At 43.6% G+C, this 14944-nt stretch overlaps 1 protein-coding gene across 1 annotated transcript in view; it reads left to right on the top strand.

The window, feature by feature from the left end:
• The window catches only part of cog2 (component of oligomeric golgi complex 2), a 68901-nt gene that overhangs the window by 19911 nt on the left and 34046 nt on the right, over window positions 1-14944 (top strand). Inside the window, exons 5-7 of the mRNA XM_078213344.1 lie at window positions 5108-5211; window positions 9546-9654; window positions 13117-13296. Coding sequence (XP_078069470.1) covers window positions 5108-5211; window positions 9546-9654; window positions 13117-13296 — 393 coding nt within the window. The remainder of the gene's footprint in view (window positions 1-5107; window positions 5212-9545; window positions 9655-13116; window positions 13297-14944) is intronic.

Raw genomic sequence — 14944 nt, 5'->3', positions numbered from 1 at the left:
ACAGATTACTTAGATGACTGCAATAGAAATGTTAAATTACCCCAAACTGTAACAGTTGACCTAAATGACTGAGTGATTCAGGGCTATAGAAATGCTAAGCTCCACAAAAGAAAGAAATTTAGATATGTAGACTGTCGACTCTCTAGTTTGGAATAACATAATGGAAACAGTATAACTGTTACCCCCCTCAGAAGCAGACCAGGCAGTCCACACCTCACAGCCAGCAGCCAGTCTGGCATTCACAGCCAGGACCCATTTCACAGCCATGGGTCCTGAAACATCTTTTACTTCTCAGATGCTATAGTGTTGCATCTAAGTCTTAGAGCCAAGATATTGCAGAAACCTTCGTAAAGGCAGTTTAAATATCTTCGCTGGACCAGGAAATGATGTTTCCCAGACTTGATCATCAGCCCTGTATTGTGTGGTAACTATAAGCTGGATTTGACTTATAGATTTACTCAATTTGGATATTGTTTGGGAAAGGGAAGTCTTAATGAGTTCAGGGATTGTAGATATATTTTGGAATAAGGGATAATTTCTACATAAACTGTGTGTGTTTAGTTATTCATGCACTTAAGTGTCTTAGAGTATTGTAATCCTTTTCATTGTGCATTTTCCTTTTATTTTAAGTCAGTAAATATTACTTTAAAATTGTTATGACAACTGAACTGGTTCCTTACTGGGGTTTTACATGACACTCTCAATATTCCAAAAAAACTATTCCCCACAACGGTAAGATATAGGAATAGAATTAGGCCATTCGGCCTATCGAGTCTGCTCCGCCATTCAATCGTGGCTGATTAACCTTCTCAACCCCATTCTCCTGTCTTTCCCCTGTAACCTTTGATCCCCATACCAATCAAGAACCTATCTATCTCAAATATACTCAATGACCTGGCCTCCACAGCCCTCTGTGGCAATGAATTCCATAGAATCACCACCTCATTCCTCCTCATATCGGTTCTAAAGGGTCGTTCGTCCCTTTATTCTGAGGCTGTGCCTCCCGGATCCTACGATTCTCTGATCCAGCTGTGCCCACGAACCAGTGTTTTAAGTTGCCACACCCTCTCATATAATATCAGAGTGGTTTGTGACATATCATCAGATGACAGATAGCGAACCAGAGACGGAATTGGAAACCTTGCAGGATTGGAAGCAGAATGAGGGGAAGTATAATTCGGGTGTGTTTAGAGTCAGTGAACCTCCAATGGATGTCAATGGAAAGCCCGTCCTACAGTTGCAAAGTCTAGGTAGATGAATGAGAGGTGGAAATTTAAAGCATAATTTTTGAAATTCTCTGAACCCAGATGTTTTACTTATCAGTTCTGTCCAGTCAACCCTACTTAGCTGCTGAGTGCTGGGAACATTTTTACTGTTTTTGATTCAGATTTCCAGGATCTACAGTTTTTAAAAAAACTTTAACTTGCATTTACACCTGTTTTGAATTTAATTGGCGGCTTGTTTCCATCTAATGACAATTTTTCGCTCAGTTCTTCTTGGCTGCAGCATCAACCTTGACCATATGCTGCGTCTTGGACCATCTGCAAATTTGATCAGTTTGCATTGCGCTTGTGAATTCAGCAGGTTTGTGCAGATTGGAAACAGTGAGGAACCCCAGGATTGATCCTTGGGGCACTCCACACTACATTTTGAAAGACTAACGTCACTCTTGCGATAAGTATGGATGGCTTCCAGCCAATTTCCTATCAACCTAAAAGCTTAGATTGGAGAAACTAGGGCTGTTCTCATTCAAGTAGAGATTTAATACACATGCTTTAAAATTAGAGTCATAGGTGGGATTTTCCCGTCTCTTCCGCCACAGGAATTGTAGTGGGCGGGGGGACAAACCATGCAAAGATCCGTTGACCTTGGGTGGGATTTTCCGGTTTTTGAGGCGAGCATGGGCAGAAACTCCCGCCCATAGTAACTTCATTGCAGTGTTAATGTAAGCCTTACCTGTGACTAATAAGTAAACTTTAACTTCAGAGTCATTTATGGGACAGAAGGAGGCAATTTGGCACATTGAGTTCATGTTGTCTCCCCACAAACCCCGTCAGTCCCACTCCATCCCATGTCTTCAGGTGCCCATCCAATTTCTTTTTGAAATCATTGTTTCCACTTTCACCGTTCTCGTGGGCAGCAAGTTCCAGATCATTACCACTCTCTGCTTAATTCCCCCTGCAACTCTTGCCCAAAGTCCTGAATCTGTCTCTCCTAGTACTTCTGTCTTCAGCTAATGGGAAGAGCTTTCCTCTTGTCCACCTTTTGTAAGCTATCATAATCTTGTACACTTCTATCAAATCTGCCCTCAAACTCCTTTCCCCCAAAGAAAACAAATGCCAGACTTTCCAACCTAACCTTGCAGTTAAAAGCCCTCATAGAATCATAGAAAACCCTACAGTGCAGAGGGAGGCCATTCGTCCCACCGGGTCTGCACCAATAACAATCCCGCCCAGGCTCTATCCCCGTAACCCCACATATTTGCCCTGCTAATCCCTCTAACCTATGCATCCAGGGACACTGAGCAGCGATTTAGCATGGCCAATGTACCTAACCCCCACGTCTTTCGCACTGTGGGAGGAAACCGGAGCACCCGGAGGAAACCCACAGGAAGAATTTGCAAACTCCACACAGACAATGACCCAAGCCAGGAATTGTACCCAGATCCCTGGAGTGGCTTTTGCTACCAAATAAACCTGTTGGACTTTAACCTGGTGTTGTTAAACTTCTTGCTGTGAGGCAGCAGTGCTAATCACTCTGCCACCATGTTCCCATCCCTTAACGTATTCCGATAAATCTCCTCTGCAGCCTTTCAGGGACTTTCTAGGACATTTTTCATTTAAAACCCCGTTTGTATTGCTTTTAAGACTTTTCGTTTCTCCCAAACTATATCGAATCCAATCATGAAATGGCCACTAGTCTCCACTTCTATCCCAGTATGCTGCTATCAAGTCGCGATGCGAGGTACTGACCCTCACATAGGTCAAGCAGCAGTCATACATTATCCACTGTATAACTGCAGCTTTAGGCACATAGTTGCAATTTAATGCTATTGCTTCATTTCCATACAAAATACTGAAGTCGAGAAACAAATCTTGGAAAATTTGATGTTTATTAACTCTGGAAATGAGTTTTCAGCTACCTTATAGTCCTCACTGAGCTTCTATAAAACTGGCCCGCCTTTATTTTTATGAATAAATTCCAAGAGGCGATTGGATGTTCTATTCATACTGATGATGCTTTAAATCAGCACATTAAAAAGAAATTGAAGGAAAGCCCTCTATTTATACAGCACCTTTCTCAGTCACTGGGTGCCCCAAAGGTATATTATATTCAATGAAGTGTACTGAAGACAAGGCACTCATAGAATAGAATCTCTATAGCGCAGAAGGAGGCCATTCGGCCCATCAAGTCCACACCGACCACAATCCCACCCAGGCCCTATTCCCGTAATCCCCTCATATTTACCCTGCTAATCCCCGCCGAAACTAGGGGCAATTTAGCAGGGTCAATCCACCTAATCCGCACATCTTTGGAATGTGGGAGGAAAATGGAGGAAACCTATGCAGACACGGGGAGAATGTGCAAACTCCGCACAGACAGTGGCCCGAGGCCTGAATTGAACCTGTTCCCTGGCGCTGTGAAGCAGCGGTGCTAACCACTGTGCCACCCCCATCGAATCGTAGAGCGAAGAAGAGGCCCTTCAGCCCATAGTATCCACACTGACACATTAGAAACACCTGAACTCCCACCTAATCCCATCTACCAGCACTTGGCCCATAGCCTTGTAATGTAGTCAACATAGAGTCCGTTTATACACAGCAATAAGCTCGCACAAATAGCAATGTGATTGTTTTTTTCTTTAGTTATGTTGATTTAGGGATATATAGTGGACAGAATTCCACACTTCTTCAGAATATTGCTGTGGGATCTTTGAAGCTCAGCTGAGTGGGTCCACTGATTTAACATCTTATCCAAAACACAGCACTTCTAATAGTGGGAAGGTGATGGCCTAGTGGTATTATCTCCAGACTATTAATCCAGAAGCTCAGCTAATGTTCTGAGGACCAGAGTTTGAATCCTACCACGGCAGATGGTGGAATTTGAATTCAATAAAAAACATCTGGCATTAAGAAACTACTGAGGACTATGAATCGATTGTCAGCGTTCATCTGGTTCACTAATGTCCTTTAGGGAAGAAAATCTGCAGTCCTTACCTGGTCTGGCCTACATGTGACTCCAAAACCATAGCAATGTGGTTGACTCTCAACGTTCGGGCAACTAGGGATGGGCAATAAATGCTGGCCAGCCAGTGATGCCCATGTCCCATGAATGAATTTTTAAAAATGTAGCACTCCCTCATGTTCCTAGACTAATGAATGAATCCAAAACCTTAACAAGGCCAACATGTTACCCACTAAACCACCACTGTTTGTTTGGAATGGTTGCAAAGTGTGCATGTCGAGATGTGTCATGCACGATAAAGCGCACTCAGTTTTAAAAAAATTTTGCCAAGATTTGAACCCAGCCCCGGATCGTTGCAATTAAAATATTGTTTCCATCAGTAGATCAAGCATGGCTTAGATATGTATATAACCTCCAGCTGTGAATACAGGCAAATGTGTTAGAAAGGAGGGAAAGCAATTATATCGACCAAAATATTTTAAAAACATTTGGGGTTTTTTGTCTTTTGATACATCCTAAAAATAAGGTTTCTAATTTAAAGAAATGATGATTAACAGTCATAGGGTTAAACTAAGCACATAGTTCAGGCATGATCAAAGTGACCAGGTCAAAAGATCGGTGGCCAACTTTATGAATGTATTCTTTGGAGGTTTTATCATCAACCTGAACCAGACCCATTTTCAAACAAAACCAATTCCTGGATGTCAGATACACATCAGAACCAGCAATTTATGGTAATATTTGAGCACTTCACTTGTCGTTAGTGGGGAAGTAAATGAGAGTCCCAGTGAGCTAAGTGTGTGTATTGAAGCTGTTTATTGATGTGAGAATATGAAAGCCAGTGCTTTATAATTAGAGTTGAATGCATCAAATAAACTGACAGTCATAAACGCCCCAGCCTTTTACATTTGTGCTCTTGCAGATGTGTGTGTTGAGACTGCTTCAAGTGATCCGATCAGTGGAGAAGATTGAAAAGATCCTTCATTCTCAGTCTTCCAAAGACGCATCTCCGTTAGAAGCAAGTGGGTAAGTGCTGGGTTCTCGACATTTTTGTAACATCACAACCAAGCACTCATGTGTTGTACATTCAAAGACTACATCTCGTGACTTGAGGATAGCATGAGGGAACAGCTGGTGCTTGAGGTCTAACCCAGCCTCATGGCTAGAGTGACAGTTTTCCCTTGATCCAGAGATATTGACAAAAATGAGGGTGAAGTTAGTGATTGAATCATAGAAGAAACCCTACAGTACAGAAAGAGGCCATCTGGCCCTTCGAGTCTGCACCGAACACAATCCCACCCAGGCCCTACCCCCATATATTTTACCCGCTAATCTACGCATCTCAGGACACTAAGGGGCAATTTTAGCATGGCCAATCAACCTAACCTGCACATCTTTGGACTGTGGGAGGAAACCGGAGCACCCGGGGGAAACCCACGCAGACACGAGGAGAATGTGCAAACTCCACACAGACAGTGACCCAAGCCGGGAATCGAACCCAGGTCCCTGGAGCTGTGAAGCAGCAGTGCTAACCACTGTGCTACCGTGCCACCATTATCAATCACAATGGTTCTCCTTCTTCACTGACGACATCTTGCAGAGAATGGGCCTAAAATTGGTCACAGGGAATTTTAAAATGGAAACTGCGCCTCTTTGTTCCATTTGGCCCTCTTTTGGATTGGAGAGCCTGAAGTTAATATTAAAAACCTGTCTAGAGGAATTAGGCATAGCGAACTTACAAAATAGGAGCAGAAGTAGACCATTTGTCTCTTGAATCTGCTCCACCATTCAATAAGATCATAGCTGTTTGTGTTTCAAGTTGCACATTCCCTTCTACCCCTGATGACCTTTGATTCTCGTGCCTAACAAGAAACTATCAATCTGCCTTCTGAGGGAGAATTCCAAAGTCACACAACCCCTTTGAGAAAATTGATTTCCCTTCATTTCTATCCTACAAAGCCGAACTCTAATTTTAAAACAGTGCCACTCAGTTCTAGACTTGTCCTAAAAAGGAAACATCCTTTCCACTTCCACCTTGCCCAGACTGGTCAGGATCTTGTATACCCCGCACGCTTCTAAACTCCAGTGGAAGCAAATCTAGTCTGTCCAACCTTGCTTCATAAGAAACTCACTCGTTCCAGGTATCAGTCTAGTAAAGATGTTTCCTCTTGTATGGGGAGGTCAGAACAAGGGATCATAAATTGGATTGCGTGTAAATTTATCAGAAAGAGATCGACCAAAATATTTTTTGAAAATTTGTGATTTTATTTTAACACATTATTTCGATACGGCTTTAAAATAAGGTTTTCAATTAAAACATTGATGATTAATAGTAATAGGGTTAAACTAAGCACACAGATCAGCCATGATCAAATTGAATGGCTCAAGGATTGCCAACTTTGCTGAACTTATTCTCAGAGACTTCTTCATGATTGCCCATCTCCAGTGGTCATGCTGGTCAAACAGTAATTTTCCCTGCTTCCAATATTTCTGTATGAACATTAGTGGACAGAAAGGGAAAAGTGGCTTGTGGAGAGGGGGGGGCGGGGTGCAGAAGGCACAATTTTTTAAGTGCCACTGATTTTCCACCCAGGTTTTCGGGATATCTCCTCCTGTCTCTCTATCTTTTGTGTGTCTTTGGATTGCTCTTGATGACCTTTTTACGATAAATGGGACCCATTCCATTACCTGCAAGGAAATGCTGCAGTTTGGGCATCTGTAGAATTTCCCATTGTGCATGTGTAGGATTGCATCACAGTGTCACAGCCTACCATTCCCGGTTGTAAGAGTAGATCTCCTGATGTAGAAAAGATTTCTCAATGTATTTTAATTATTCCCTCAAATTATTAGAAAACAAGTTGCAGAATTAACAACATTTATAAATTCTCTCGTGTTTTAGTTGTCCACTTTGCTTTTCCTTCTTGATTTGATTTATTATTGTCATATATTAGTATACAGTGAAAAGTATTGTTTCTTGCAAGCTATACAGACAAAGCATACCGTTCATGGAGAAGGAAACGAGAGAGTGCAGGATGTAGTGTTACAGTCATAGCTGGTGTCGAGAAAGATCAACTTAATGCACGATAGGTCTATTCAAAAGTCTGATTGAAGCAGGGAAGAAGCTGTTCTTGAGTCGGTTGGTACTTTTGTATAATTTTCCCGATGGGAGAAGGTGGAAGAGAGAAGGTGGAAGAGAGGTGCGCGGGGGTCCTTGATTATACTGGTTGCTTTGCCGAGGCAGCGGGAAGTGTAGACGGATTCAATGGATGGGAGGCTGGTTTGCATGATGGATTGGGTTACAATTACGACCTTTTGTAGTTTTTTGCAGTGTTGGGCAGAGCAGGAGCCATAACAAGCTGTGATACAGCCAGAAAGAATGCTTTCTATAGTGCATCTATAAAAGTTGGCGAGAGTTGTAGCTGACATGCCAAATTTCCTTAGTCTGAAATTTTCTTAGTTAACTGCTCCTGACTATAGATAGGTTATTTTAAAAACTAAAAGTTTGAACATAACAAATATGTAAAGAGGTAAAAATTCCAAGAGCTATTGTAACTGATCTGCTGGGATGGTGATTTTTATACAATTGAGAGCAACACCCTCACTCTCGATGTAACACAAAATTATCCCCTCTGTTAATTCGGTAAGAGTGACTCCAAGAACCTGCAAGGATGGTGTTTGTAAGTATTGGTGAGCATGTTTGCTTCTGGGTTTAGACTGAGACACATGATTGAGGGAGTTTAATGCTGCATCTAAGCTGTTTGGCACTTGATTACAAGTATTAGGTTCACAAATGAAAATGGAACATTTTTAACATGGGAATTACAGCATATTTGTTCAGAGCACCCGGTTCGAACCTGCCACAGCAGATGGTGGAATTTGAATTTAATTTTTAAAAACTGGACTTAATCATAGAGTCCCTACAGTGCAGAAGGAGGCCATTCGGCCCAGCGAGTGTGCATCAACCACAATTCCACCCAGGCCCTATCCCCATAACCCAATGCATTTACCCAGCTAGTCCCCTGACACTAAGGGGCAATTTAGCATGGCCAATCCACCTAATCGAATTAAGAATCTACCAATGACCATGACACCATTGTCGATTGTTGGGAAAACCCATGTCTACTGTCCTTTAGGGAAGGAAATTTGCCATTGTTACCTGGTCTGGTCCACATGTGACTCCAGAGCCACAGCAGTGTAGTTGACACTCAACTGCCCTCTGAAATGACCTACCAAGCCCCTCAGTTGTATCAGTGTTTCAAGAAGGCAGCTCACCATCACCTTTTCAAGGGCAGCTAGGATAAGCATTAAATACTGGCCAGCCTGCAACGACTATGTCCCACGAATGAATATAAATATATATTTTCAGTCCAAGAAGCCACTACGAGTAAATTAAACAGAAAATATTCGAAAAGCTCAGCAGGTGTGGCAGCATCTGCGGAGAAAAAAACATCTCGAGTCCGTATGACTCTTCTTCACTCACTGCGAGTATTTATCCACAATCGAGTATTTGTCTGCATAAATCCACAATTTATGCAGTGCCTTTTAATGTAGAGAAACATCCATAAGTGCTTTACAGAAGCATAGGCAGATGAAAAGCAGCACTGAGCCGAAGGAGGAGATATTTTGGTTAATGAGGTGGGCTTTAAGGGAAGTCAGAGGAGGAGAGGGATGTCAGAGACATGAGGAAGGAATTCCAGAGCATAGGCTGAGATGGTTAAAGGTATGTCAGCCAACAGTGGGATGAAGGAATTTTGTAATGGGTACAAATAATAGTCTTAATCTCACGCAACCACCCTGTTTCCAAATCACCTAATCTTCCTTCAACTGCCTATCTAATTTCCCAAATGCAGGCACGATCTCTGTGTTGCAGTCACTAATTCCAGTGCTGTTTTATTCCTGAGCACTAACGTCCTTCACCTTGAATTCAGACAATTCACCCTTGGCCAAAAGAAGCTGCTGAAGGTTTTTGCCACTGCCGCTCCCAGCACCGCAGTGTATGTGACAAGCTTGGAGTTACCTGAGAGGCCACGACTGCCCTTCAAGCACCCTTGCCTCCATCTGCTGTTACTGGCAAGCTGCTGAGATGAAGGAAACGTGTGTTTGATCTGTGCCATATATTGCCGTCCTGCAAATTGTGCTCCCTGAAAAATTGCCCATACAAACAGCTAAATCTTGAGGACTGACAGTGTAGTTCAGACCAGGGATCCAGATTGGACTGCTTTCTTGGCGTGAATGAATTTTCTTTATGTACAGTGTAAAGTAGCCCGTGACATCTTTGCACTTGTCATTGACGTTTTAAATGCCCTGAATCAACACATTTCTTTAGTTTTCTTTTTAACTCTTGCACTTATTCTCTGCAGACCTCCCTTGGCCGGGCAGATGTTGGAAAGGATCGGGACTGAATTTAACCAATTACATTTTCACGCTGTGCAGAGCAAGGGAATGCCCCTTTTGGACAAAGTGAGACCTGTAAGTGTGCAATTTCCTAATGGGTTTGCTGTAGTTCTGATTCTGCACCAGGAAGTGGGTACTCCACAGACTTAGGTTAGGTGCATTTACCCGAACAGGCGCCGGAGTGTGGCAACTAGGGGAATTTCACAGTAACTTCATTGCAGTGTTAATGAAAGGCTTACTTGTGACTAATAAATAAATGTTAATTTTTAATCATAAAAGCAGAAAAACTGACCATAGTTTTACCCTACTGATGACTACAAAGTGTTGTTGCAATAGTAATCCTGCTCAGTACGAGAGGAACCGCAGGTTCAGACATTTGGTATATGTATTGGCTGAGGAGCCAATGGTGCGAAGCTACCATCTGTGGGATTATGACTGAATGCCTAAGTCAGAATCCCATCTAAAACCATAAGGAGCCTGTGGTCATCTATACAGAAATTACAATATGCCATCAAAGCCTTTGTTGCGGTAATAGATTAAATAAGAGGTGATAAATGAGCAATAACAAACAGGAAAAGACGCTCTAATCTGTCCAGCCAGTACCATGCAACCAAATTTAAGTTGTTTATTTAATAGTGTCACAATAGGCTTACATTAACACTGCAATGAAATTACTGTGAAAATCCCCTAGTCGCCACACTCCAGCGCCTGTTCGGATACACTGAGGGAGAATTTAGCATGGCCAATGCACCCTAACCAACATGTCTTTCGGACTGTGATTTGATTTGATTTATTATTGTCACATTAGTATACAGTGAAAAAGTATTGTTTCTTGCGCTATACAGACAAAGCATACAGTACATAGCGAAGGGAAAGAGAGGGTGCAGAATGTAGTGTTACAGTCATAGCTAGGGTGTAGAGAAAGATCAACTTAATGAGATAGGTCCCTTCAAAAGTCTGACAGCAGCAGGGAAGAAGCTGTTCTTGAGTCGGTTGGTACGTGATCTCAGACTTTTATTTCTTTTTCCCAACAGAAGAAGGTGGAAGAGAGAATGTCCAGGGTGCGTGGGGTCCTTGATTATTCTGGCTGCTTTTCTGAGGCAGCAGGAAGTGTAGACAGAGTCATTGGATGGGAGGCTGGTTTTCATGATGGACTGGGCTTCGTTCACGACCCTTTGCGGTTTGATGCAGTCTTGGACAGAGCAGGAGTCATACCAAGCTGTGATACATCCAGAAATGATGTTTTCTATGGTGCATCTGTAAAAATTGGTGAGAGTCGTAGCTGACATGCCGAATTTCCTTAGCCTCCTGAGAAAGTCGAGGTTTCGGTGGGCTTTCTTAACAATAGAATCGGCATGGAGAGACCAGGACAGATTGTTGGCGATTTGGACACCTAGAAACCTGAAGCTCTCGACCATTTCCACTTCATCCCCATTGATGTAGACAGGGGCATGTCCTCCACTCCACTTCCTGAAGTCAATGGGAGGAAACTGGAGCACCTGGAGGAAACCCACGCAGACACTGGGAGAGCAAACTCCCTATAGACAGTGATCCAAACCAGGAATCGAGCCCAGATTCCTGGCGCTGTCAGGCAATAGTGCTAGCCACTGTGACAAACTGCGATGTGCATCACAATACAGACACTGCTCATTCTATCTGAAACCATGTGATTTCCAGAGAGGTGAAAAGCCAGCTGAAAAATTAAGGTTAATTCTGGGGCCGAAACCTGGAAGAATCCTCTCTGAAAGCTTTAGGTGATGGGAATGTATCTCACTCTGACGATGGTTAATGGGGTGCAGTAACCTACCTTATGTACAGGGTAATCGCCATCACCAGCCACAACCAGGCTCCACTTTCATAAAGAAATCTCACAAGTGCTTTGTTGCTGTCCTGAATTTCTAGCTCTTGCTAATTGTCCCTGAATTTCCCGATTACTCTGAAACCTAGGAACCTGGATCACTTTCATCGCACACTGTGTTGTGCAGGATCTTGGTCCTTCTGGGTTCCAGAAGTAATGTGGGATTTATCTCTTGTCTGCTTCTGGTATGCATTGTTTCTGATGGAGCTGCCAGCTTCTCCCAGCTCTGTAGTATATGTGGAAAAGAGATGTATCATGCAAGTGCAGTTCTTTGAAATAAATTGGGAGAATTTAGACCAGGGGCAGGTCATTCAACCGCTCAACCCTGTTCTGCCATTGAGTAGGTGGTACCGATCAGCATCTTAACTCAATTTATCTGCCTTGGTTCTGTAGCCTTTCAAACACTTGCCTGATAAAAATCTGTCAAAGTCTTGAAATTTTCAGTTGACTCCCTCCCCACCCCAAACCTCAATTTGTGTTTTGTGAAAGAGTTCCAGGTTTCTACAAACTCTTTGTGTGATGAACCACTACTTGACATCACTCCTGAATGATCCACTTTTAAGCTCCTCCCCCCTTCATGGTGGCACAGTGGTTAGCACTGCTGCCTCACAGTGCCAGGAACCCAGATTTGATTCCAGCTTTGGATCACTGTCTGTGCGGAGTCTGCACATTCTCCCCGTGTCTGCATGGGTTTCCTCTCGGTGCTCCGGTTTCCTCCCACAGTCCGAAAGACGTGCTGGTTAGGTGCATTGGCCGTGCTAAATTCTCCCTCAGTGTACCCGAACAGGAGTGTGGCGACTAGGGGATTTTCACAGTAACTTCATTGCAGTGTTAATGTAAGCCTACTTGTGAGACTAATAATTAAACTTTAAAACATTGCTCTAGGCTCCCCCATCAGAGGAAACAGTTTTTCTCTTTCTACCTTATCAAATAAGGCGGCACGGTAGCACAGTGGTTAGCACTGCTGCTTCACAGCTCCAGGGTCCCGGGTTCGATTCCTGACTCGGATCACTGTCTGTGTGGAGTTTGCACATTCTCCTCATGTCTGCGTGGGTTTCCTCCGGGTGCTCCGGTTTCCTCCCACGGTCCAAAGATGTGCGGGTTAGGTTGATTGGCCAGGTTAAAAATTGCCCCTTAGAGTCCTGAGATGCGTAGATTAGAGGGATTAGCAGGTAAATATGTGGGGGTGGGGCCTGGGTGGGATTGTGGTCGGTGCAGACTCGATGGGCCGAATGGCCTCCTTCTGCACTGTAGGGATTCTATGATTCTATTCTATGATTCTATGAAATAATGTGGTTAAATGAAAATACCTCAATATCTCTCCTATGCTCAAGTGAGTAAGCCTGTATATGCAACCTGTGGTCCCAATTTAAACTTTTTAGCCCCGGGAACATTCTGGTGAATTGGTACTGCACTCAGTCCAGGGTCAATCCATCCTTTCTGGTGTGTGAGAACTAAACACGTTACTCTAAATGGGGACTAGCTGGAGGTTTATGGAGTTACTAGAGTGAGGAACACTCTATTAACTTGTGGTAAACAGTAATTGTCCCAGCAGAAACACTGTACTTCTCTAAATTTAACTATTTAGTCCCGGTGTCAAATGTGTTCACATCTCTCCCACCAGTTAATTTTATATTTGAATATGCCAGTGTATCATGTATACTGAACTCTGTTTACAGCGAATAGCTGGAATCACAGCCATGCTTCAGCAGTCACTGGAAGGGCTGCTATTGGAAGGCCTGCAGACCGCCAATGTCGAGATCGTACGCCCTTGTTTACGAACTTATGCGACCATAGACAAAACCAGGGACGCCGAAGCACTGATTGGCCAGGTGCTCGTGAAACCCTATGTTGAAAAGGTGAGTAAACGGAGTGTTACTCCGGGTAACTGAGAGAGAACTTCACGTTTCACTATAAATCTGACTTCTTTCGCATCTTGCGTTTGCTGTTGGAGTGAAGTGCAGAGTTGAGGAGCAATCCATGAGATTCACTGAGGGTAACCGACGTTTGTCTGCTGTGGTGAGGAGAGTAGAGACGTGTCAAGGAGCGAGGCTGTGGGAACGGAGAGCACAGAGTGAGAATGCATTGACAGGAGATTGCCTCAGATAATGAGGTGGTGACCAGGATATAGTGCCTCTACATGATGAAATGCACGATCGCCTCGGAGTGAACCGGTGAGGAGGAAACAGCACCTCGGGATGAGGAAGGAAGAGCAACTTGGAGTCAAGGGCTGAATATCACAGGAAATGAGCTGTTGAGAAGGGAAGACCATCTCTGATTCTTAGGTGACACAGTGAGGAGGGGAGTGAGGTAGTGAGAAGGGAGGATTGGAGTGAAGCTATTCGGCAGGCAGAGGATCAGGGAGTGAGACGGTGAGGGGAGAGGATCCAAGTGAGAGGGGAGGAGGGAAGCGATTCGGGGCGTGAGATGGTGAAGGAAGAAAATTGGATAGTGAGGTGGCGTGAAGGGGATGGACTTGGAGTGTGGTGGTTAGGAGGAGTAAGGCAGGATCATGGGAAGTGGGTGGGGTAATGGCAAGGAGAGAAGGGGATTGGGGAGTGAGATGGTGAGGCCGATGCATCTTTCATGCTCACCTAAGAGGACACATTATTGATCTCTACATAAAAGCATTATATTTCTTTATCAGTGGTGACTAGCTTTTACTTCATGCTCCAAGCAAACCAATGTGACCCAGTGAATAGCACACTCATCTCTGAGTCAGAAGGTTGTAGGTCAAAGTTCCACTCCAGGGACTTGACCCAGTTTAATATTTCACCTGATGGGCAGAATCTTGAACAGCACAGAACTCCAACAGTACTGGCACTCAAGAGCCACAGCCAAAATCTACTCGCCCCTGTTGACTTTGTATATGTTGTTTTGCTCCCAGGCAACTTGGTCATATGATCAGTTAGTGGAATCCAGGTGCTTGACAAGAAATTGTTCAGATAAACCATCATCCCTACATAAAACATGTTGTCCCCAACCTCCACCCCCCCTCCACCCCCCCCCCAAAAACACATGGGCCATCACAGAGTGCGTACTAGAAGTAGAACCAGCTCACCACTGTATCCTGCTGATCATTATGGCATGTGGCAAGCTGACAGACTGTGTAATTGATGCTTGTGGCTACAAAAATTACATTAGCAAATTAGGCAGAAAAAGGAAAAACCAGAAGTAGATTTAGTTGGGTTACAATATTTCACTTAACCGGCAAAATCTGCTACCTTTCAGGATTATATTCTTCCATGAGAGGGGAAGGACTTTTAAAAGCAATTTGTATTCCCATCATTTTTTTCCCACGAAAGAGGTGGGTGATTATGGAGCTGATCAAAAATTGTTTTACCAGATAATACATAACAGCCTTGTTAGCAAAATTGAAGTCCATGAGGTTAAAAGGGCAGTGACTGGATATATAATTGGCAGAAAGGAAAAGTATGTTTTAGAATCTTAGAATCCCTGAAGAGGCCATTTGGCCCATCAAGCCAGCACTGGCCCTATCCCCATATA

This window comes from Mustelus asterias, chromosome 5 (genome assembly GCF_964213995.1).
Source record: "Mustelus asterias chromosome 5, sMusAst1.hap1.1, whole genome shotgun sequence".
Taxonomy (NCBI): Eukaryota; Metazoa; Chordata; class Chondrichthyes; order Carcharhiniformes; family Triakidae; genus Mustelus; species Mustelus asterias.
Note: the sequence above shows the minus strand (reverse complement) of the source record. Positions and strands in the feature narration are given on the sequence as shown.